General features: G+C 34.3%; 1 protein-coding gene across 3 annotated transcripts in view; it reads right to left on the bottom strand.

The window, feature by feature from the left end:
• LOC150107532 (1-acyl-sn-glycerol-3-phosphate acyltransferase epsilon-like) overlaps positions 1-24,447 on the bottom strand; it is a 104,227-nt gene that overhangs the window by 75,122 nt on the left and 4,658 nt on the right. For all 3 annotated transcript variants that reach the window (XM_090391933.1, XM_090391932.1, XM_090391931.1), the window contains exons 3-4: positions 20,130-20,208; positions 1,384-1,499 (exon numbers count right to left, since the gene is read on the bottom strand). In XM_090391933.1, the coding sequence (XP_090248059.1) occupies positions 1,384-1,499; positions 20,130-20,178 (165 nt within the window). In that variant the 5' untranslated portion in view covers positions 20,179-20,208. The remainder of the gene's footprint in view (positions 1-1,383; positions 1,500-20,129; positions 20,209-24,447) is intronic.

Here is a 24,447-nt window from a genome sequence, read left to right on the forward strand (position 1 = left end):
CAGCCTCTATTTGACCTGAATCCAGCTTGTTCTTCACCAACCTTTTCTTCCACAATTCTTCTCAACCGTTTCTCAAGTATACTTGCATAGATCTTGCCAGGAACACTCAGTAGGGAAATACCTCTGTAATTATCACATTCAGTTTTATGTCCCTGTTTATACATGGGTACTATGAGAGCTCTACTCCAATCGTCTGGAATTTGTCCCTCTGTCCAGGCTTTCTGAACTATGTACAGCCACTGTAAGACTTTTATACCACCATATTTCAGCATTTCTGGTCAAATATCATCTACTCCTGCTGCCTTTCCACATTTCAAGCCTTTGATGGCTTTTTCTACTTCAAGTATGGATATGTATTCCTGACTGCATGCCTGGTCAGTGTTTTTTTTTATCACTGTGTTGTCATCACTGCTTGTTTCATTTAGCAAATTTTCAAAGTAATTACTCCATACTTCAAGGATAGCTTTTTCTCCCGTTTTCATGTCACCTTTATCAGCACTCTTTCCTCCATTCCTAAGCTTCTTCAACAACCTCCAGAATATTTTGCCACCTTCTTGATATTTATTTTCTATGTTCTTGCCAAAGTCCTCCCATGACTTTTGTTTAGCTAGTTTTACACACTGTTTAGCTTTATTACATTTGTCTCTGTATTCTCTAAGAGCACAAGCTGACTTATTTGCCAGAAACTTTTGATATGCTTTCTTCTTTTCCTTCACTGCCTCTGTAACTTCCTGTGTCCACCAGGGAGTTCTAATTTTTCTATCCTTGCAGACAACTTCACTACATGCCTCTCTAGCTGAATCAATCAGGGTTTTCTTCAAGGCTTGCCACTGAATCTCCAAGGTTTGGTTCCTGTTCTTGAGAACAGGAACCAAACGCTTTCATTTTTCCTTCAATAATCTTTGTGTATTTTAGTCTACAGTTCACATCTGAGAGCTGCTCAACTTTTTAAAACTTTCTTACATGTCATTCTTTTCAATATGAAATTCAATTTTATCCTGCTCAAGACTAAATAACGATCACTTCCAATTTCAAATCCTCTGTACACTCTGGTGTCCTGCGCCAGAGAGAAAACATCACTATCAACAATAACATAGTCAATGAGACTTTTCTTATTCCTTGCCTCTTCTCTCCATGTGAATTTGTGCACATTTTTATGTTGGAACATGATGTTAGTAATAACTAGTCCAGATCCTGAGCAGAAATCAAACAGGTATTTGCCAATATTATTAATAAGCTAATTTACCAAATATCTTATATGCAGAAATGTGTATATGTGTTCGTGCGAGCTTGTAATGAAATATAAAGCATTCAACATTTTCTCAAATTATGCATCTATAAATTTTTATCTTACAATTAACAAGAACATAAAGATATCCATACCTCAAAAAAATAAAAGCCATATAATGGTACTAACTGAAGAGAATCTTTCATCACATATCGAACATGACCCAAACTACCTTGCCGTTCAGCTAACATATGAACAACAACCCAATCCACTAAAAATGAAACAGGAAACTAAACTGAAATCAAATATGAAATCAAAATTCAATATAAGACATCAAAAATTAATAAACTAACAACCATATATAGTGACATCTTTGTTTTTCTTACAGCACCTTCCTTAACTCTTTTACTATGAAATTTATCCTACTGATATTTCTGTTGTTCAAAACTATACTGAAAGAATTTACATTGAAACTTAACAGTAAGCTTATTTAATAAATGTTAAATTCAATTAACTTCCTTGAATACAAGAATGCTTAAAAATCAGTCATACTTGCACTAAGATAATTCAGAAAGCAAGACTAGGATTAACACATTTCTTGGATGACAAAAATGTTTGCACCTGTATTATGCTTAAAAAAAAAACTATTTTCTAGGCATAATACAAAAGTAAACTTTTCAACAAAATAAACAAATACAAACTACTCCAGCAAGGAGAAGTTTGTATTTGCTTATAATTAAACAAAAATAGTGTTGTGAACCTAAACTGTTTATAATTTCCTTTTTCATGTAGTGCCGGAGTATTATTTGTCTTTCCTGTATTTAAAATTATTTATCTAAACAAGAATATCAGTTTCCCCTTGAATAAATCACGTCTTATTCATTACATTCACTTTATAAAACTTAAATTTTTAATGCCACACATGTGACATAGTAACAATTATCAGAAAAATGAATTCACAAGAATTAATATATATTTTTCTTTTTATTATTGCAAATTCTTCTTCTCTTCAAAGATTAGGCATTTGCTTGTTCCAGTTTCACTGGTCCCCCCCCCCCCGGTTTATATATCTATCTACCTACCTCTTTTTGGTAGCTGATATTTTTCCATCCTAAATAGATGTTCTTTCCATTTCTCTCTATATTCCTTGATCTTTTCATTTACATTATAAATATCTAGTTTTTTTCTGATGTCTTCATTTCTTACATGGTCCAATTTTGTGCACCCTTTTAGTGTTCTTAAAAATCTCATCTCTGCAGCTTGTATTTTACCTTCATCTTTCTTTTTAACAGTCCATGTTTCTGAACCATATAGTGCAGTAGGAGTGGCCATTACTTTGTGAAATTTTAGTTGTTTCTCGTTTTGCTTAAATGTTCCACAGATTTTCTGAAATTTCTTTATTTTTTCATCTACATCTTTATCTTTCAGATATGCTATTATGAAGCCTAAATAATTAAATTGTCATCTGTCCTATTATTTTATTGTCTATAACTTCCTGATCTAACACGATCTTGACCTTTAAAAGCCATGACTTTTTGTTTTCTTTTTGCGAGATTTTTAAATTATATTGTTGACTTATTTTAATTCGTAAATTGATTTTTGAAGGTCATATTCATCGTCTTGTAATGTAATTTGATCATCTACATACAGCATTATATCAATAACAGTTCTTCTGGTTAACTGGATACCTTTTGTTTTATTGAGGTTTTCCATATTTTAATAATCTGATCCATATATATATATATATATATATATTGAAAAGAGTTGAAGATAAACTACATTCCTGTCTAATATCCTGATTTATTTCAATCACTTCTGTTAATTTATTACATAACTGTATTTTTGTATCTTTATATAAACTTTGTATAGCTTGTACCAAATGTAATGAACATCCTTGTTTTTTCATTATTTATTATTTTGGACACCTCCAAGGAGTCCAAACACTCATCGAGTGAAGACACCTACTCTGCAACTCTTCATCTCCATCATCTACTAGTCACCACCACTAGTATTTTTTTTGTCTGAAAATTGTGTGTCCTAGACGTCAATTTGTCTGCATGTAGGATGAAAAACCTGGGTTTCTGGGAGAAAAAAAATCCTGCTACATCTGTATGAGATCAGTTAACTCGCCCACAATTGAAAAAAAAATAATAATATTAAAGATTCCCCCTTCACAACGAGAATCAAACTGAGGCCTTTTGCATGGTTTTCTGTGTATTTTATCAAAATGTCTTGTAATCCATAAAGGCCATATGAGTTTCTAAATAAAATTTAATAAAAGACTTAGAAATGCAAACAATCTACTCTCTTCTGAGAGTAAATTGTTTGCAATATTTCTAAGTCTTTTATTCAAGATTTCATTGTAAATTTTGTAACCTGCATTTAATAAACTTATTCCTCTGTAATTTCCACAATCATTTCTGTCTCCTTTCTTAAATTACATATAGATATAAATGTAGCTTTTAACCAACCTGATGGAACATGACATTTCCTCAAACAGTTATTTATTAATTTTAAGAATCTGTGACATAAATATTCTCTACTATATTTCCAAAGCTCTATATTTATATCATCTAATCTGGTTGATTTCCTATTTTTGCTTCTTTTAGTTCTTCGAATTTTACTGGTTCTATAACAGTACCGATTTCTTCATTATTATTTTATGTTATTAAATTTGGGTCATATCATATATTTTTAAAAATGTTTCATTCATTAGTTCTCTTGTATTATGTAATTTGTGTTGTATATCTATTTCTTCATTGTTTAATTTCTTTAATATTTTGTAGACTATGTTTTGTTTTTCCATGTATGTCTTCTATTTTATTAATAAATCTGTCCCAAGAATTTTGATGAGTTTACTGTACTATGGTTTTAACTATATTTATTTCTTCTGTTTCCTTTATATGTTTTTGAAGGAGTGATTTGCATGCCATTTTTTTTTCTTTTTAGTATTTTATTTTTCTTTCCAAGTTCTTCAGAGGCTGCTTTATGTATGATCTTTATTAAAGTTTTCCATTCTTCTTCTTCCATATCTTACCCAACTTCTTCTAGTTAATCTCTTAATTGTGATTGATCTATCATTCTAATGCTTTCTTCTTATAATAGACTTCCTTTCATCATCATCATCAAATTCCTGATATGTACCCTCAAGGGGTGTACAGGATATGATAGTACTACATGAAAAATTTACATCATTACTAACTTCCTATCTACAATTTTCCTCCAAATCAGTCTGTTGCTTGTCAAGACTGCAACATTATCAGATCTTATATTTCTATCGTCTAAGGCACTTTGTACCATATCAATCCACCTATATCTTGGTCTTCCTCTGGATCATTTTTCTGCAAACCTGGCAGAGAACACTTGTTTTGCTAATTTTTCCTGGCCCATTCTGTTTAATGACCATACCACCTGAGATTAGTTTTACTAATGCATTCCTGGATGCTGACAATGTCAAGTTCTTTCCTAATATCTTCGTTTTTAATATGATATCGCCATTGATGCCATCTATTCATGCCTCTAATCTTTCTCAGGACTCTCATATAAGTTTTAACTTATGGACCCAGCTCTCAGATCCATAAGTTAAAACTGGTTTGAACACTGTCTTGTATACAGCTAATTTAGTGTTCTGACTAATTTCTCTCTTATTCCATATGAATTTATTCAATTGACTTCCTACAATACCAGCTTTGTTGATTCTGTTATCTATTTCCATATTTAATTTACCATCTTCACTAAAAAACATGCCTAAGTAGCTGAAATGTTTTACTTGTTCCACAGGTTCCCCGTTCACAACACAGTTGACATTTCAACAATTCTACCTATTTTCATTGTCTTTTTAATGTTCACTTTCATACCATATCTATTACAACAGTTATTCAATTTAGTCAGGGAATCTTGCAGGCTTGTACTGGCTGAATCAATCAGGGTTTTCTTCAAAGCTTGCCACTGAATCTCCAAGGTTTGGTTCCTGTTCTCAAACTCTTTCATTTTTTCTTCAATAATCTTTCTGTGTTTTAGTCTACAGTTCACATCTGAGAGCTGCTCAACTTTTATTCGCTTTAAAACTTTCTTACATGTTATTCTTTTCAATATGAAATTCAATTTTATCCTGCTCAAGACTAAATAGTGATCACTTCCAATTTCAAATCCTCTGTACACTGTGGTGTCCTGCACCAGGGAGAAAACATCACTATCAACAATAACATAGTCAATGAGACTATTCTTATTCCTTGCCTCTTCTCTCCATGTGAATTTGTGCACATTTTTATGTTGGAACATGATGTTAGTAATAACCAGTCCAAGACCTGAACAGAAATCCAACAGGTATTTACAATTATTATTGGCTTTACTCTTTTCTCCAAATTTTCCCAAAATATTTTTGTATGTCTGACAATCATTTCCTAATCTGCTATTTAGATCCCCTACAAGGACCAACTTTTCCTTTTTCATTGTGTCAGTTGCTTTTTCTGAAGTATCAAAAAATTCCTCCACTTCTACCTTAGTAGAACCTTCTGTGGGACCATAGGCAGAAATAAGTCTCATTGTCCAATTCCCCATTCTGATATTTCACCACATCACTCTACTTGAGAATGCCTGCCATTCAAGAAGATTAGCCTCATATTTTGTGTTGAATACTATGGGCTATTCCTTCTTTTCCTTGATTCATTTCCTGAATATAACATTTTGTATTTATTGTTCAGAAAGATCTCGCCAGTTTTTGTCTTTTTTGTTTCAGTCAACCCTAATATGTCGATCTGGTACTTATCTAATTCTTCAGCTAGCTCCATTTCTTTGCCATTCAGGCTTCTTATGTTGATAGCACCGATCTTTAACTCTGGTGATGTTGAGTTGGAGCGTGCTTTCAGATTTGTCCATTTTTCTAGTATTTCTGCTAGTATTGCTGTCCTTCCTCCATTTCGCTAGTATTTCTATTTTAGAGACTACTAAGTAATGATCTGAAAAAATTTTACTTCCTCTGTAAATATATATCTCTCACTCGTGGATGGAGCTAGTTTCCAATTAGTAATGATATAGCCAATTATAGATATTGTTCCTCTGTCATTCCAAGTATATTTATTTATATTCTTTTTTTTAAAAAAAGGATTGGTTATTTTAAAATTACTGAAAGTACAAAAAGTAATAGTTCTTGACCACTGTTATTCATGAAATTTTTCCATATTTTCCTAAGATATTTGGGATTGGATTATTTCCAACTCTAGCATTAAGATCTCCCGCTATTAATATATAGTCATTTTTATAGCATTTACTTAAATGATTTTATAGTTACTCATAAAACTGTTTGGAATCTTCTTCCCTACCTTCTTCAGGGGAATATACTCTTACGATAATTAAGTAACTTCCATTTGATTTTAATTTAACTGTTATAATCTGATCATTTACAAAATTGTATTTTCATATTCTATTTTTCCCATTTATTACAGATTAAAATGCTAACCACTAAAAGTTCTGATATATTGGTCACTCCACTATATAGCATGGTAAAACCATCTGTATTCTTTTGTTCCCTTTAATTTCTTTTTTGTTTCTGTTATTATCACGGCTATATTAATATTTTTAGTTTTTAATTGTTTTACTAATTCTAGAGCCTCCATAGCTCATTTGGTATAGACAAAGCCCTTTGGTCGGGAAGACCTGGGTTCGATTCCCATCACATCGATCGAAGGTGAGGTAGAGGATTTTTCTCTCGATTGGGGGTTGTACTAACAAAAGGTCACAGCAAATGTAACACATGGACCCTGCAATGGAAGTGGGATAAACGTGCAGAGGAAGATGAAGAAGTTGTTTTACTAATTCTAATTCCTTCCTGTGTTGGGGTGCTTAAGGGTCAAAGCTGAATAACTGAGAGGAGACCTCCACATAGCCTTTAAAGGAATGCGGAGAACCGACCAGGGCTTCTGACCTAATATCCAATCCTCACCTTCTCGTGGTGCACCCTGTTGGGTATCTACCTGGATACTGAACGAACGAGGATGGGCTGGCAATTTGGGATTCAGCCGACCAAATTGTATTCTTATTGGCTTAAACCAATATAGAAAATGATGGTACAACATGACAAAACTTCATGCTGGGTGGGGCATTGCCCGGTTAAACAAGGACCCTGTTATTTTCGCAGGAAACCAGGGCAAACAGAGAAAAGTCAGCTACTGGAACAAATCTGAAAGCACACCCCAACTCAACATCACCAGAGTTAAAGATCAGTACTATCAACATAAGAAGCTTGAATGGCAAAGAAATGGAGCTAGCTGAAGAATTAGATAAGTACCAGATCAACATAATAGGGGTGATTGAAACAAAAAAGACAAAAACTGGTGAGATCTTTGTGAGCAATAAATACAAAACGTTATATTCAGGAAATGACAATCAAGGAAAAGAAGGAGTAGCCATAGTATTCAACACAAAATATGAGGCTAATTTTCTTGAATGGTAGCTGTCTCAAGTAGAGTGATGTGGACAAATATCAGAATGAGGAATTGAACAACGAGACTTATTTGTGCCTATGGTCCCACAGAAGATTCTACAAAGGTAGAGGTGGAGGAATTTTTTGATGCTTTAGAAAAAGCAACTGACACAATGAAAAAGGAAAAGTGGTCCTTGTTGGGGATTTAAATAGCAGAGTAGGAAATTATTGTCAGACATACAAAAATATTTTGGGAAAATTTGGAGAAAAGAGCAAAGCTAATAATAATGGCAAATACATGTTGGATTTCTGCTCAGGACATGGACTGGTTATTACTAACACCATGTTACAACATAAAAATGTGCACAAATTCACATGGAGAGAAGAGGCAAGGAATAAGAAAAGTCTCATTGACTATGTTATTGTTGATAGTGATGTTTTCTCCCTGGTGCGGGACACCAGAGTGTACAGAGGATTAGCAATTGGAAGTGATCACTATTTAGTCTTGAGCAGGATAAAATTGAATTTCATATTGAAAAGAATGATGTGCAAGAAAATTTTAAAGCGAATAAAAGTTGAGCAGCTCTCAGATGTGAACTGTAAACTAAAATACACAAAGATTATTGAAGAAAAAAATCAAAGAGTTTGAGAACAAGAACCAAATCTTGGAGATTCAGTGGCAAACCTTAAAGAAAATCCTGATTTATTCAGCCAGAGAGGCATGTGGTAAGGTTGTTTGAAAGGATAGAAAAATCAGAACTCCATGGTGGACACAGGAAGTAAAAGAGGCAGTAAAGGAAAAGAAGAAAGCATATCAAAAGTTCCTGGCAAATAAGCCAGCTTGTGCTCTTAGAGAATGCAGAGACAAATGTAAGAAAGCTAAACACTGTCTAAAACTAGCTAAACAAAAGTCATGGAAGGACTTTGGCAAGAACATAGAAAATAAATATCAAGAAGGTGGTAAAATATTCTGGAGATTGTTGAAGCTTAGAAATGGAGGAGAGACTGCTGCAAAAGGAGTTAGAGATGATAAAGGTGACATGAAAACAGGAGAAAAAGATATCCTTGAAGTATAGAGTAATTACTTTGAAAAATTGCTAAAAGAAACAAGCAGTGATGATAGCACAATGGTAAAAAACACTGACCATGCATGCAGTCAGGAATATATATCCATACTTGAAGTAGAAAAAGCCATCAAAGGCTTGAAATGTGGAAAGGCAGCAGGAGTAGATGATATTCGACCAGAAATGGTGAAATATGGTGGTATAAAAGTCTTACAGTGGCTGTACTGCATAAGTTCAGAAAGCCTGGACAGAGGGACGAATTCCCGATGATATAAAAAGGGAAATAAAAATATATAAAAAGGGAAATAAAAGTGAATGTGAGAATTACAGAGGTATTTCCCTACTGAGTGTTCCTGGCAAGATCTATGCAAGTATACTTGAGAAACGGTTGAGAAGAATTGTGGAAGAAAAGGTTGGTGAAGAACAAGCTGGATTCAGGCCAAATAGAGGCTGTCAGGATTAGATCTTCACTTTACGAGAAATAGTTGAGAAAGCATGAGAATATAACAAAGATCTGTATTTAAGTTTTGTCGATTTGGAAAAGGCATATGACAAGGTGCCAAGAGAGAAGCTATTCAATACGCTACAGCTATATGGCGTCAATGGGGCATTATATCAAGCAATATTTAGTCTTTATTTGAGTTGTAAGTCAGCAGTTAGAATTGAAGTACAGGAAGATGGTTTAATGTTAAATCTGGTGTGAGATAAGGATTTACATTATCCCCCTCTGCTATTCATTATCTATATGCATCACATAATGAAGGAAAGTAGTATTAAACATGATATCAGAATTGGAGATGTTAATGTCAGTTCTTTGCTTTTTGCAGACGATGTTATACTTCTAAATAAATCCGCTAGAAGTTTGCAAGATTCACTGACTAAATTGAATAACTGTTGTAATAGATATGGTATGAAGGTCAGCATTAAAAAGACAAAGACAATGAAAATAGGTAGAATTGTTGAAAATGTCAACTGTGTTGTGAACGGGGAACCTATGGAACAAGTAAAACATTTCAGCAACTTAGGCACGATTTTTTAGTAAAGATGGTAAATTAAATATGGAAATAAACAACAGAATCAACAAAGTAGGATGTCAATTGAATAAATTCATATGGAAGAAGAGAGAAATTAGTCAGAACACTAAATTAGCTGTATACAAGACAGTGTTCAAACCAGTTTTAACTTATGGATCTGAGAGCTGGGTCAGACGTAAAACACTTGACCAAGGACTAGAGACCGCAGATATGAGAGTCCTGAAAAAAAGATCTTATTAAAAACGAGGATATTAGGAAAGAACTTGACATTGTCAACATCCAGGAATGTGTCAGCAGAGCTAATCTCAGGTGCTATGGTCACTTAAACAGAATGGGCAAGGAAAGATTAGCAAAACAAGTGTTCTCTGCCAGGCTGGCAGGAAAAAGACCCAGAATAAGACCAAGATATAGGTGGATTGATATGGTACAAAGTGCCTTAGATGATAAAAATATAAGATCTGATAATGTTGGAGTCTTGACAAGTAACAGACTGATTTGGAGGAAAATTGTAGATAGGAAGTTAGTAATGATGTAGTACTATCATATCCTGTACACCCCTTGCGGGTACATGTCAGGAATTTGATGATGATGAATTCCTTTGTTGTTATGCTTTTCACATTCCACGTGGCTACTTTTAAAATGTCTGAGATTCCTTTATCATTATTGCAAATATTTCTGGGGAAAAAAAATATTCATTCTTGTGAATACATGTTTCTAATAATCATCACAAGTACCATTGAAAATCTTACTTAATCATCCATTATGGGGAAGAAATGATCAAAAAAAGACTGGTAAACTCAGCAAGCTATCAGTTCAACAAAAATGTAACAAGCAAGGCTTTCTTTTTTTTTAAAACAATGATTCAACTTGAATATAATTCTCACCTTTGCTAAATTTAAAGAACTCATCAAATCTTCTTGTGTTCATCATATATTTATCAATAAGTTCATCAATAAAGTTATGGATTTATAGATTACGTCTTGTATGTAATCAACTATGAGCCACAAACAGGATCTCACTTTCAACATTCATTTGATATATCTCTAAGCTTCAAGAGAATATTCTCTATCCTAAACACTGATCCCTCTCTAGTTTTAGACACCACCAGAAAGTCAGTCCAATGATCTTACAATAAATACAGATACATCCTTGACCTCAAGTTTGACTCCCTTGTACAGAAGCAAAAACAAGAGATTCAAACTTGCAGTCAAGGATATATTTACTGTAAATATATATGGGTGCCCTCTCACACCCACAAAAACTTTTCCAGAGGCCATGATTTTGCTATAGTGCCTAAAAAAAAAATTTCGCATCTAGATTTCTTTCATTGATAACAGTGAGTAAAACTTTCCATCCCTCAAGTGATGATAATAAACTCTGGCTAAAAGTGTCCTTTGTGCTACCCAAAGCCAACCAAAAAAAAAAAAAAAAACGCCTTTGTCTTCAGCCAAAATCAAGGCTCTAAATTCCTTAAGGTGAAACAACCAGTTCACTATTACAAAAGCAGATATAGGAGGAGCCACAGTAGTCATGGACACTTGTATAACAAGAAAATTTCGCTACTTTTGCAAAATCAATTATGTACCAAGAAATTATTCAAAACCCTATGTACAGCAAAATCAACAAACTGAATTCTCTATTCAACAAGGTGATCAGATGTGATGAAGACACTATCAAAAAACTAAAGACCCATTTTGGTTCTTCCAAAATGGGTCTTTAGTTTTGGAAGACCAATGCACTTCTTTAGCACTCATACAGGCCACTCACAATATCTATGAAAAATTCATCAGAATTCCTCAAAAATTAATAACTTATCCCTACAGTCAACAGTCAGTTTTGACATTCAAGTCCCTATTCACCAAATAGATAAAAAAAAACTCCCACAAGAACCTCTTTCCCATGCACTAACCAATTTCTACCTGGAACACTTTGAAGACTCATCCTCCTCAACATAACCTCAACCATACTTGTTTGGATAATGTTTTTGCCATCTAGCCTGAATCTGAAGCATTTCTACCTACCTTCCTAATCAGGATTAACAACAAGCACCCATGTATCAAATTTATGATTGAGAAAGAAAAGGATAGAAAATTATAGGTATTATTTCTGGGAAAATTTCCATGTTATTACTACATCTCTTAAAAACTATTATTTTTACAGCTATTCGCCTGCTCTTGTTTAGGAGTGCCCCTTTTTTTGTGTCATTGGCTTTCTATATCATAGAGACAAATATATGCACAATAACAGAGGAAGAAATTTCGGACATACCTTGCTTGGATGTTGTTGGCTGTCTTCTTTCCACGATATGCATACTTCTGCTGTTAGGCTGTTAAAAGGAAAGGGGTTTTTGGAAAAAGTAGGGGGGAGGGTTGAGGCAATGTTGGAGAATTAATTTTAAAACCTAGGTTTTTTATATAATATATATATATATATATAATATTATTATTAAAGATGGGCAGAGCACTTTTTTAGAAGGGGAGAAGAGATGGAAAATGGGGGACTGAAAATAGACATTTTTTTTTTGAGGAAGGGTTTATCGGAATCCCACACACACTTTTTCCAAAAAATCGCTTCCTTTAACAGCCTAACAGAAGTATGCACATCGCGGAAAGAAGACAGCCAACAACATCAAAGCAAGGTATGTCCAAAATTTCTTCCTCTATTATTCCACATATATTTGTCTCTATAATAAATCAGTAATGCCCTAAGAATTTTTGAATAGGAAGCCAAAGAACAAAAAAGGAGCACTCCTAAACGAAAGCAGGCAAAATAGCCATAAAAAGGATAGAAAATTAGCCTTCCTGGACAATTTTCCTTTCCCATACTCCATATAGAGTACTTACAACATCTGCTTATTCATCACTAACCTACCTTCATGGACTTGTTACATACAAGATTCAGTCAATCACCCATCTCTAAAAACAGGTATCATCAAATCCCTACTTAACGGAGCACATCTTCTCCAGAGGCCATGTTAACCTATCTGACTTCTCCATAAGAGTAAGATAGGTTGACTCCTATCTCAAGGATTTCTGACTAGAACTTAATAACCAAAGCATCATGCTACAGAATGGATTCACCTCAAGGAAGATTAAATGCATCAGTGATATTTACAAGCCTGTCCCTAGGAATTCTGAACCAATAAGTACTAATTCAATACATTGCAGGTATCTCTGAAGCAATTGTGAAGATCCTGAAAAGATACAGTTTAGTCCCTACATTCGTTTTAGTAAACAAGATCTTCTCCTGGTTATGCTCCAAAATAGGATACTACCCCCCACCCCTCTCTCTAACTGCACAGTGTTTACCAGGTCCAGTGTGAATGTAGACTCTTACTTTGGACAAGCAGGAAGTTCAGTCCTTATATCACCCACAATAAAGTGTGGAAATTCTGGGCTGGAGAAGCATGGAGTGGACACTGCCCATAGTATCCTCTGGTTTAATACACTGCTATTACATAAGTTTAAAACAGCCACTCTAAATTTGAGTGGCTGTTTAAAAGCATGTAGAAGCACTTCTACACTGCCCAAACTTAAATTGAAATAACTGTCTATCCATTTCAAAGATTTGGAAGAATCTCATTCTGAAAAATTAGAAGTAATAATCCCCCCCCCCCTTTCTTTCATGTCATTTAATTTATTAGTACCAGTTTATTGTATTTATTTTAATATATTTCATTTACTTCTTTTTAGTTTTAATTTCATTTTGTTTTAAAAAAAATATAAGAAATACAACACAATATACATAATGCACTGTCATAATTATGGAGAATTATTAAAAAAAAGAGTATAATTTTCCTCTTTTAAAAGATGTTCCATCTTCAATTCAAATTATGTTCTACACATAATTTGAAACTGGACAACAGTAGTCCAATTACTAAAGGAAATAAAATTTCATGAAAAACTCTTAATTTTTTTTAAAAAAATACTGTGATGCCTCCTTTAGATGTATACGTTTGGTGGCCATTTACTGTTAAATGCTTTCAGATAAATCTGTTAGTCTGTTCCACTATTTAAACTTTCTCTTCTCTCTAAAAATATTTCATTCGTGTCTTCACATATGTGCGCTCAGTTCAAATTGCTGGTTAAACTTAAACATAGTTCTCCTTGTATAAACATGACAAGGAATGTATAAAATAAATTTTCAGGTAAGAAAAATAGTTATGATAAAGTTGCAGTCTATTAAAATAAAAGAATGATAATTTATTTGCTGACTGAAATACATGCAGCTCTTGAAATTTGAAACTATCAAACCCCATGCATGAGAGCTCTGTTGGCATTACAAAACATTGCTAAACTTTAGCAATACATTATATTACTACTAACATAAGGGCCCAACATAAAAATGCACACAAATTCACATGGTGAGAAGACACAAGAAATAAGAAGTCTCATGACTAGCAGTATCTTCAAGTTAGTTCAGGACACAAGAGTATACAAGGATTTGAAATCTGAAGTAATCACCATTTATTTTTGAGCAGGATAAAATTGAATATTATACAGGTATCTCCATGGAATCAGAAGACTCATCACGAGAGATCCGTTATTCACACAACACCTATCATATCTTTCTTTAAACTCATTCACTGACGAAGCACTCACAACCATCCCTGGCAACCCATTCCACTCACTGACCACCCTCCAAGCAAAATGTCTAGTCTTAACACCCTTGCTACACAAATTTTCATGGATAATCTCTCGTTCTCTCTTTCCTTGCCATGTACAGAAAAACTGTTTTCAGTTTCAATCCTATAAACAACTTATATGCTTTTATCATACCTCCTCTTTTTTTGCCTGTCAGCTAGTTTTTAAAGCTTACAGACTGTCAATCTATTGTCATAAGGTGTATTCCAGACCTGCCACAATTTTTGTCACTTGCCTCTGAATCCTCTCCAAAACTTCACCATGAAATCTGAGTCCAGATCTGTGTGCAGTAGTTCCAGATATTGTTCTCCTATGAAAAGCCTTACATTGGGGAACAACCTCTCTGTCCCTGCATTATGCCCTCTAAACTTCAACTTCCTGTCCACAATCACACCCAAGTCCCACTTCATCAATTTCCTACAGTTCAGTTCTATCAATATAGTACACAGCTTCTGATTTCTTCCCAAACTGCATCATTTTAAACTTGACCCATTCAACTGGCAGCCATTTATCTTATCCCATACTGCTGGTTGATTTAAGTCTTCTATAGGATCTGTGCATTACCTTCATTTTCCATCACTCTTCCCAATTTAGCATCATCGGCAAACAACTGAATATTTCTTGTCAAATCATTTCCTATGTCACTGACTTACAAATTAAATAACAGAGGGACAAGTACTGAGCCCTGTGGTACACCACTGATCACCTGCCTTTTCCTCAACTCAACTCCTTCATAAACTACTCTCTGATCTGTCCATCAGTCATCATCTAATCCAAATCACTAGATTCATATCCATCCCCATTTCCTCCAATTTATGCAACAGAGTTGTATATGGAATCCAGTCAAATGCCTCTGCAAAGTCTAGCAATACTATTGAGTAGCCATCTTCCCTTATCCAACTCCATTGTCACTTCAGTATAAAAAAAAAGAAAGCAAAATAGTCCCATTACATAAAGGAGGCTCTAAGATTGGTGAAAGACAGAATTCGGGATTGGGTGAATAGTAAAAAAAAGTAAGCAAATTACTAAAGTAAGATCTACCTTTCACAAAACCATGTTGTGCCTTATATGGTACTCTATAAGGTACAGCATGGTTTTTTGTGAAAGGTAGATCTTTCTTTAGTAATTTGCTTACTTTTTTTTACTATTCACCCAATCCCGAATTCTGTCTTTCACCAATCTTAGAGCCTCCTTTATGTAATGGGACTATTTTGCTTACTTTTTCCACTCCACTGGCACCTTCCCAGTACTAAGGCTTAACTTAAACAACCTCATCAGAAGAGCTGACAATTGCCTTCCACATTCTCATAATACATGGGCTGACATACCATCTAACCCCATTGCTGTGTTCACATTAAGGTTCCACAATGTTTTAGTCATCTCCATTTCTTCAACCTCTATTCTCCCATCAGTCAATGTCACACCTGGCATTACAAAATCAACACCTAAATGGTATACCCATGCAAAATGCTCACTCAGTAATTCAACAACTATTTGGATTGCTTCTGTTACCTCCCACCATCAGCACTTTTTAAAAGTCATTCTTCCACAGTCATTCCTCCTTTTACTTGTCATATAACAAAAGAACTCTTTAGGATTTCTTTTTGCACCTCATCAGTTAGCTTTCTTTCAAAATTAGTTTTAGCCTTCCTTACTGTACATCACCTTTATTGCCTGTGTCCTGTATTGCTTACAGGTGCTTTTTCTTTATATTTTTTTTTCCTTTTTAATCTCTATAATCTTTTCTTTGTCTACAACTCCTTTTTAATTTAGCTAGTCATCCATCTAACTGCTACCTGATTTATCCTTTTGACTCTGGGTATACATTCTGATACTGCTTTCTTTAAACACTCCTTGACCACTTCCCATACACCACCACCATCTCTCTCTCTCCTCAAAATTCTTATGCCATGTCACTGCTGAAAGCTGGCTCCCCAGCTTGTCACAACCACTTGCTTTGTAATTCTACATATATCCCTTCTTAGTAGAAAATTGTGCAAGTCTTGCAATCTCCAAGGTCGTTTTCCCCAATGGAGACAGTGTAGGCAGATTGGTTACTGTTAAGTTCTCTGATGCTATGATCAGATCCTGCACTCGCAAACTTCGTGTCCTCTCCCTTACATGCCGCTTCAAGTAATTATGTAGGTGTATAAATTACATTTCCTTCTCTCCCTGTGACCATTTCTCCTCCCAATCTATGTCCTCATAGTTGAAAGTTGAAATCCCCCCCCCCACCAATTACTAAATCTGCACTCAGTAAGTGCATGTCACCTACATTCTCCCTTATACCCCCTGGAACCAATTATATATTTTGTCCTTTATCTCACACAAGATAGCCTCAGATTAATTGCCCTCTGCATCCCTGTCCACCTGGTGTGCTTCAACTCTTTTTGACTTCAATTAGTCTGCTATCATTAGCAAAATTCATCCTCCCACCTTTTTCTTTTGTCCTCTCTAAAGATACTTTATCCTTCTTTGCACCTTGTTTTGCTTAGCCCAATAAAGTTAAGAATGTGGGATACTACTTTAGCATCATGTGACCACTTTCCAACTAACTAACTAGGTTGCCTGGACCCCTGTATCCACCCCCACCCCGAAACATTCTAGTTCCTCTGATTCTGCACCGATTCCAAATCTATCAAATGCAAGCTACATCATATTAAAAGTGAAAGAGTCTGAACACAAGAACCAAATCTTGGAGGTTCAGTGGAAGATTCTGAAGAAAACTGATTCATTCAGCCAGAGAAGAATGTGGTGAGGCTATCTACAAGGATAGAAAAATCAGAATACTTTGGGGGACTCAGAAAGTGCAAGAAGTAGTCAAGGAAAAGAAGAATAGAGAGAAAATGTAAGAAAGTGAAGCAGTGTACAAAACTAGCTAAACAAAAGTCATGAGAGGACTTTTAGAACATAGAAAATAAATATCAGAAAGGTGGCAAAAATATTCTGGAGGCTATTAAAAAAATCTATAATTAGAGGCAAGTGTACTGTAAAAGGGAATTGGATCTGATAAAGACCTATAATACTAGTAAAACATTTCAGTTATTTAAGCAAAATTTTTAGTAAAGATTGCTTGATTTCTTATTTCATTAAATAAGGAAATAGACAACAGAATTAGAAAAACTGATATCAGGAAGTCAAAGAAATAAATTTACCTGGAACAAGAGAGAAATTAGTCAAAACACTAAACTAGTAGTATACAAGTCAGAGTTCACGCAATTTTAACTTATGGACTTTTAAATAAAATGGACCTAAGAGCCCAGTTAAAAATAAAAACACTTGATCGGGAGCCCACGACATGATTTCTGAGAAAGATTAGGTGAGTGAACAGATGGCATCAATGGCAATATCATATTAAAAAGAATATTAGAAAAGAACTTGAAATTGCTAGCATTCATGAATGTGTTAGCAGAGCTATCCAGGTGGTATGGTCAGTCAAACAGAATGAAAGAGGAAAAAGGTTAGTAAAACACTTTTTTTTTTTTTTGCCAGGGTGACAAGAAAAAGATCCAGGAGGAAGACTAAAATATGAGGGTCTTGAAAGATAAATTAATTAAGAGGTAAACTGTCAACAGGAAGTTAGTCATGATGTAACGTACTATCATAATAGTACTGTAACTCCCTCCCCACTGCACGTGTCTGTGAGGAATTTGATGATGACTGTTCATACTCTTTCAATGAATAAATTTTTTCAGAAACCACATATTATGATGGTTCTGAGAAAAATGAATGGGATGAACAGGTGATACTATTGGTAGAACCATATTAAATCATCTTAGAAATCACCCCAAAAAAAATAAAATAAAATACAGCACATGTTGCCATAGGACAAAATACGTGGAATATGGAAAAATAAAATTAAAAAAAATGAAATTTTTGAAAGAATTTAAAACATGCATGAACTACACACACATGACAAAGTGACATGGAGTAAGTACATTAAGATTGTAATAAAACAACTTTAACAAGAGAACATTAACTAAAAAAATAAATAAAACAATTCTGGAACTTATGAAGAACTACTTCCCATAAAAGAGATAATTGTAGTACAGCTCTATTAAATTTCAACAATGTAGCAAGATTTCACAACTTTCTTTATATAAGCGTTCCATGAGATGACTTTTAAAGAGAACCTTAATTTTCTTTCAAAGGATTCAATGTCTGGTGGAAATATTAAGTTCCACAAGTCCCAATTGTTCTGACTCATAGAATTTAATGTAGTCTAAATGTTCATCACAATGCACAGTTACCAATCTACCTGTTTGGTCAAAATTTGATAACCTACACTGGCAAGGAATTTGATACTCTAGGTTGGGCCAAAGGCAGAAGTTTATCTTTTGTCTTTGGTGCAACAAGACACTTGTAGGCCAATTTATTTAAGTAGTTTGGCTATATTCAGATACCTTTAACATAAGGAGTGATAACACAATGGGCCACATCTGTATCACCATCTAGATGAGAGGCAGATGATAAGGAAACTATCAATGACCTTGTGGGCATAAGATTCAATAAACCTATTAGCAAGAAAGGTGGACTTGATGAGATTTATTTCCTGAGAGAGCAGCATTTCAGTAGAGCAGAGAGAGAGAGAGAGAGAGAGAGAGCTTGATATATCCGAGTCTTAATAGTGCCAGATTTTTGACAATTATGATGGTCAATGAGCATGAATGTGTGTGTGTGTGTGAAAGAGCACAAATATAAAGTCCAATATGTCTTTTCTCTCTAAAAACTGAGAAATTAAAGTTACCATTTAGTTGACAAAGTAAAAAGAGATCTAAAAACAGTAATTCAATTGTTCTTCTCTGCCTTAAGAGTAAACTGGATGTGATGGCAAAATCTGATCTTATTGACAAGCTCTTGTAGATCTGTGCGGGAACCATGCCAAACAGCAAAAATATCAATATCTATACCATAAGGACATTTAGGAAAGACTATTCAGTATCTGTCATTCAAATCGTTGTACCCTCAGTTTGTAAAGTTTATTCTGGTATGTAAAGTAGCCAGAGTGGACGATAAAGTCAAATAGGCAGACAATATCTGCCAGAAAGTCTTACTTGAGGAAGTCAACTGCTTCATCTAAAAGGAAAATTTGTGAATAAAGACACAATATCTAAGCTGAAAAGAAGATCATCTGGCAAAGATGAAGCTCTGATATTTTTGCTTTGAAATGAGAACTATTCTTTATAAACAAAAAAGGCTTTCTTGTGAACATCTAAATTCAACAATTCATTGTTGAATTTATTGAATTCTGTTTTAGTTGTTTAATTTAAATGTCATACTGAAGATTCCCTTTAAACTGGGCTGAAAATTCTAAGCCAATTAAACTTATGTTAGTAAAATCTATATTATATGTTTAATTGGTTAATTTTACATTCCAATTTGTAAAGTTAACCATATCAATATACTCTAGAACTGATAAGTAAATCAGATAAAATTGTAATCCCATGATTGTGACCATAAAAACAAATCACATGAGAACACATGCAATTTATAGACAAAAAATACTATTGTTGTTGGTGGTGGATGGTAGAAGGTGTGTGTAGTCAGAGGATTAAGTAGTACAGAAATATGGTAAGAAGCTTGTAGTGGAGTAGAGTGCCCTCCTGTGATGAGTTCCTGGCTAACTGTGAGGTGTCACAATAATAATAATATAAAATTCTGTATGAGGTTGCATTCAAGATTTTAAACAATTTCAGTATAATTTCAACTTAAAATATTTAAATGATGGTCTATACTTACAGGTACTCTGGTGATTGCTGAGGTAGACAACACTTTCTTTCTTTTTCATTATTTCTTCTGCATCTCCATGGAATACAATCTAAAGTTATATATATAAAACCACATATCTAATTCAAATTGCATCCAGCTGATAGAGAAAGACGCTAATAACCATACTGAACATAACTATTAAAATATACATCACAATCATTAAGAGTATCACTATGATGTCTTTATTTTTTTCCCCTTTCTTCCAACAGATTTTAATATATAAAATATTTTTATGATTAGAGTTAGAAAATATGGTTTTACCAAATCAAAAGATGTACAATTCCTACTTCACTTACAGCCATTTGTTTAACATTCCTGCATCATTCAAATTTAAAATTAAAGTACTTAAGTAGCAAAACATTTGCCATTTAAGCTTGTTTGGAAAGACGTGAAGATTAATACAAAAAATCGCTTATATTAAAACATCCAGAATACACTTATTACAAATGAATAACAAGGGTTTACTTATTATAAGCATAATCAGAAACAGTAAAATAAATACTTAATTTATTTTAAGCAAACTCAACAATAACGGCATTTACTAAAGAATACGTGCAACTTTATTATATATTTCCATGTTTTAAAAGAAATGGAGGATTTATAATTTAATTACTCTTAATAATGACAATGGTTTCACTTATATAACAACACATAAAAATTTTACTATATAGTAAATTCAAAACCTATATCCTATATGATGCAAAAACATATTTAGTGAAATTTATGTGATATTTCTCTAGCATAACATTAGCATCAATGCAAATACTTATTAACAATGTATAAAAGACATCTTAAAAGATTTTTCTTTAAATGTTAATTTGCAAAGTTTAATCAATTGGGCTATTAATTGTGAGAATTGGAATGATGCAGAGAACACTGACATATAAGTAAGGATGTTTTAATTCCATTATACAAGACTTTGATCAGGCCAGATATGAATTACTGTGCACAGATTTGGTCACCATGTTTTCAAAAGAATGATGAAATGTTGGAGAGGATTCAGAGACAATTGACTAAGTTGGTTTCTGGAATGTAGAATATGAGGACAGACTGAGAGAATTCAAATTACAGTGGATAGAAGGAAGCGGGGGAAGACATGATCAAGATGTCTCCCCCCCCCAAGATGTATAAGTTGGTAAGGGGGTAATTACCAGATTAGTATAGATGAGATTTTTCATAGTATATCTGGAGATGGTGGGGGGGGGGGGAAAGAGAGGCTATGCCTGGAAGCTGTACAAGGTGAGTGTGAACAAGAAAGTGAGGAGTAGATAGTCTGCATGGAGGGTGGCGAGTGCAGGGACAGTGAATGCATTTAATTTGAGGTATGATGAGCTGTACCTGTGAGAGTAGAGCCACTCACTATGAGTCTCTTGACTCCATGGAGATCTGTTGATAATAATAATTTATTATTATTATATTGGTAGGATTATGCTAAAAGAAAATCAGGCTAAGGATCTTGGAGTTTTAGTAGATAGGAAGTTGAAGTTCAAAGGCCATATAGCAAAGATTGCAAATATTAGACAATTGCTGAATAAATCTTGACATTAAATTTTTTTACAAAGCCACAATTAGACCTCACTTAAGACTATTGTGTGCTGATCTATGGTTTCTGTGGCAATTCTGATACAGTGAAGAGAGTGGAAAAGTATTAAAAATGATCATTGAATGCAGATTATGAAAACAGATCGAAAATTTGTGGACTGCATCCACTAACAAGCAGGAGAAAGAGAGGTGATATAATTAAGACTTACAAACTTCTGAAAAATAATACAGGATATCAGTGGATGGAATTTTTGATTTTATGGAAGGCAGGGAAAGGATGAGAATCGTTAGAAGTTCAGAATAAATGCGGTGTAAAGAGGAGAAGGGGAAGTAAGAACTAGATTTTTCTCTCACAAAGTGGTGCATATATGGAATGGAGTGCCACTAGAAGTGGAGAGAGAGAGAGAGAGAGAGAGAGAGAGAGAGAGAGAGAGAGAGAGAGAGAGAGAGAGAGTGTGTGTGTGTGTGTGTGTGTGTGTGTGTGTGTGTGTGTGCATGCAGGCAATGTAATTGAATACAAGAACAAATATGACAGCTGGTGAATGCAATAATGTGGCCTCCCTTGATGAGTCCCTGACTTCCTAGAGTCTCTTTTAATAAAAATAATAAAGCAAAATTTATGAGAGGAAGAGATCTGTCATTATCCAAACTTGATTCTAAGATTGAAAGTTAAGATGAGTTACCTGGTCTTATATGGAGATGAAAGGAATTTTCTATGGAGATGAAAGGTAACGCAGGTCTTGTAAAACAGGCTAAATGACTCAGAACAATGGAATTAATAAACATATCATACTGGCCTCATAGCCTTTGTTTCTTGGGAAATAATTTCAAACAAACAAACAAAAAAATACTCCACTGCAGTGTATCCATATGACCAAATAAGCACAAGCTGAGTAGGTTTTTATGAAAACTGTTTACATAGTTTATTATTATAACAACATGGGCACCTCCATAGAGTCCAAAGAAGACAGACAAAGCAATCACAATCGACTCTGGAAACCATTCATTCACAACTCTCCAAGTGAAAAATAAAATCCTCATGCCCTACTAACCACACTTTTACTCAACTTCCAGGGATGACTTCTTATTCTGTCCCTCTAGTTAAGTGCTGAAACATTTTCCCTGCATCAATTCTATAAAACCTTTTAAGTAACTTAACATATCCCCTCTTTTTCACCTATCAACCAACTTCTGCAGTCCACACACACCCTCAATCTATCCTCATATGTGGATGTATATAAAGAAGAATAACAACTTTGTTTTCTCTACTTGTTAGTGTGTTCTTCAATAGTTAAGTAATCTTTATGAGCCCTTAGTAAAATGTCCTCTAAACTTCAACTCTGTATGCAACTTGTAATCTTTATCCCAAAATATATAACTTTACATTGCTCAGCATTAGACTGACACCCATTATCTTTTGCCCATACTGACAGCCTATTTAGATTTTCCTGTGTGCTCTCCACATCGCCTTGATTCATTATTACTCTACTTAATTTTGCATCAGCAAAAAACTGAATATTTCCTATATCATTTATGCAAATTAAACAATGGTCCCAGCATTGAGCCTTGCAGCACACCACTACTTTGAAACTGTACAGTGTTGAACTTCTGATTGACAGAATTTCCTCATTTTAACAGTAACTATCATGATCCTTGTGACAAATTTATATTCACAAAGTTCTAGTGAATGGTGATGCCATTAAGAACTTTGGCTTAATACTGTAGAAATACATAATTTTTTTTTTTATCAGAACTGAAAAGACTCAAAATTTTTCATTACATTTTATGCAGCCAGTGTGGAATTATCAGTGCAAATAATTTTGCCAAAAGTAATTGGCTGTATATTACAATATGTAGTTGACTCCCACTGTGCGCTATAGTAAACTTGGTGCTAGAACAAATTCACTCATTTAAACTACTAAAAAAAATCCTAAACAGCACCCCATAGGTACAATGCTAAGCTAAAAGAAATTCCCTATAGTCAATTAACTGTTATAAATTGTTAATGTAGATCCTACATGCAAATATTCCAATTAAAATAATTGAGATGGTTTTGTGAAGGGTAGAACATGCCTCAGTAACTGCTCACATTTTATAATACAATGACGGCTGAACTGGATAAGGGTAGATAAGGGTTTACAGTGATACTGCTGGAATTTGCAAAAGCCTCTGACAAGATACACATGGAATTCTAATCAATAAACTGCAGCACATGGGGATGGATATAGGCTTGGCAAGGTGGATAAGAAGGTGGTTGATGGAGAGATATCAGAGACCAGTTTATTCTGGAGACGAGTGCAGAAGAAGGCCTGTGACTAGTGGCATGCCATTGGGCTTTGTTCTTAGGCCGCCACTATTTAATTTGTACATTAATGATATAGGAAAGGATCTGAGAGGAACTGTTCATTTATTTGCCAATGATGCAAAGTTGGGTAGAGCAATAGTGAACACACATGATGTCAAAATTTAGTAGGATGATTTGGATAGATTGGCAGACTGGGCTAAGGAGAATGGATGTCAGTTTAATGTGGCAAAGTGTAAGGTTACGCATTTTGAGGTGAAAAGATTAACAGCAGCATACCACATTGGAAGAAATGTACTCCAGGAAATTGATGAAGCCAGATATTAGGGAGTGTTGGTGGATAGAGAGTTGAAGTTTAGGGGGAACATAGCAAAAGGGGCTAAATCAGCTCATCATATCACTTGGTTACTGAAGAATACTCGACTAGCAGAGATAAGCAGGTTA

Source organism: Typopeltis vanoorti, chromosome 4, assembly GCF_054136105.1.
Source record: "Typopeltis vanoorti isolate ZY-2024b chromosome 4, IOZ_Tvanoo_1.0, whole genome shotgun sequence".
Classification (NCBI taxonomy): Eukaryota; Metazoa; Arthropoda; class Arachnida; order Uropygi; family Thelyphonidae; genus Typopeltis; species Typopeltis vanoorti.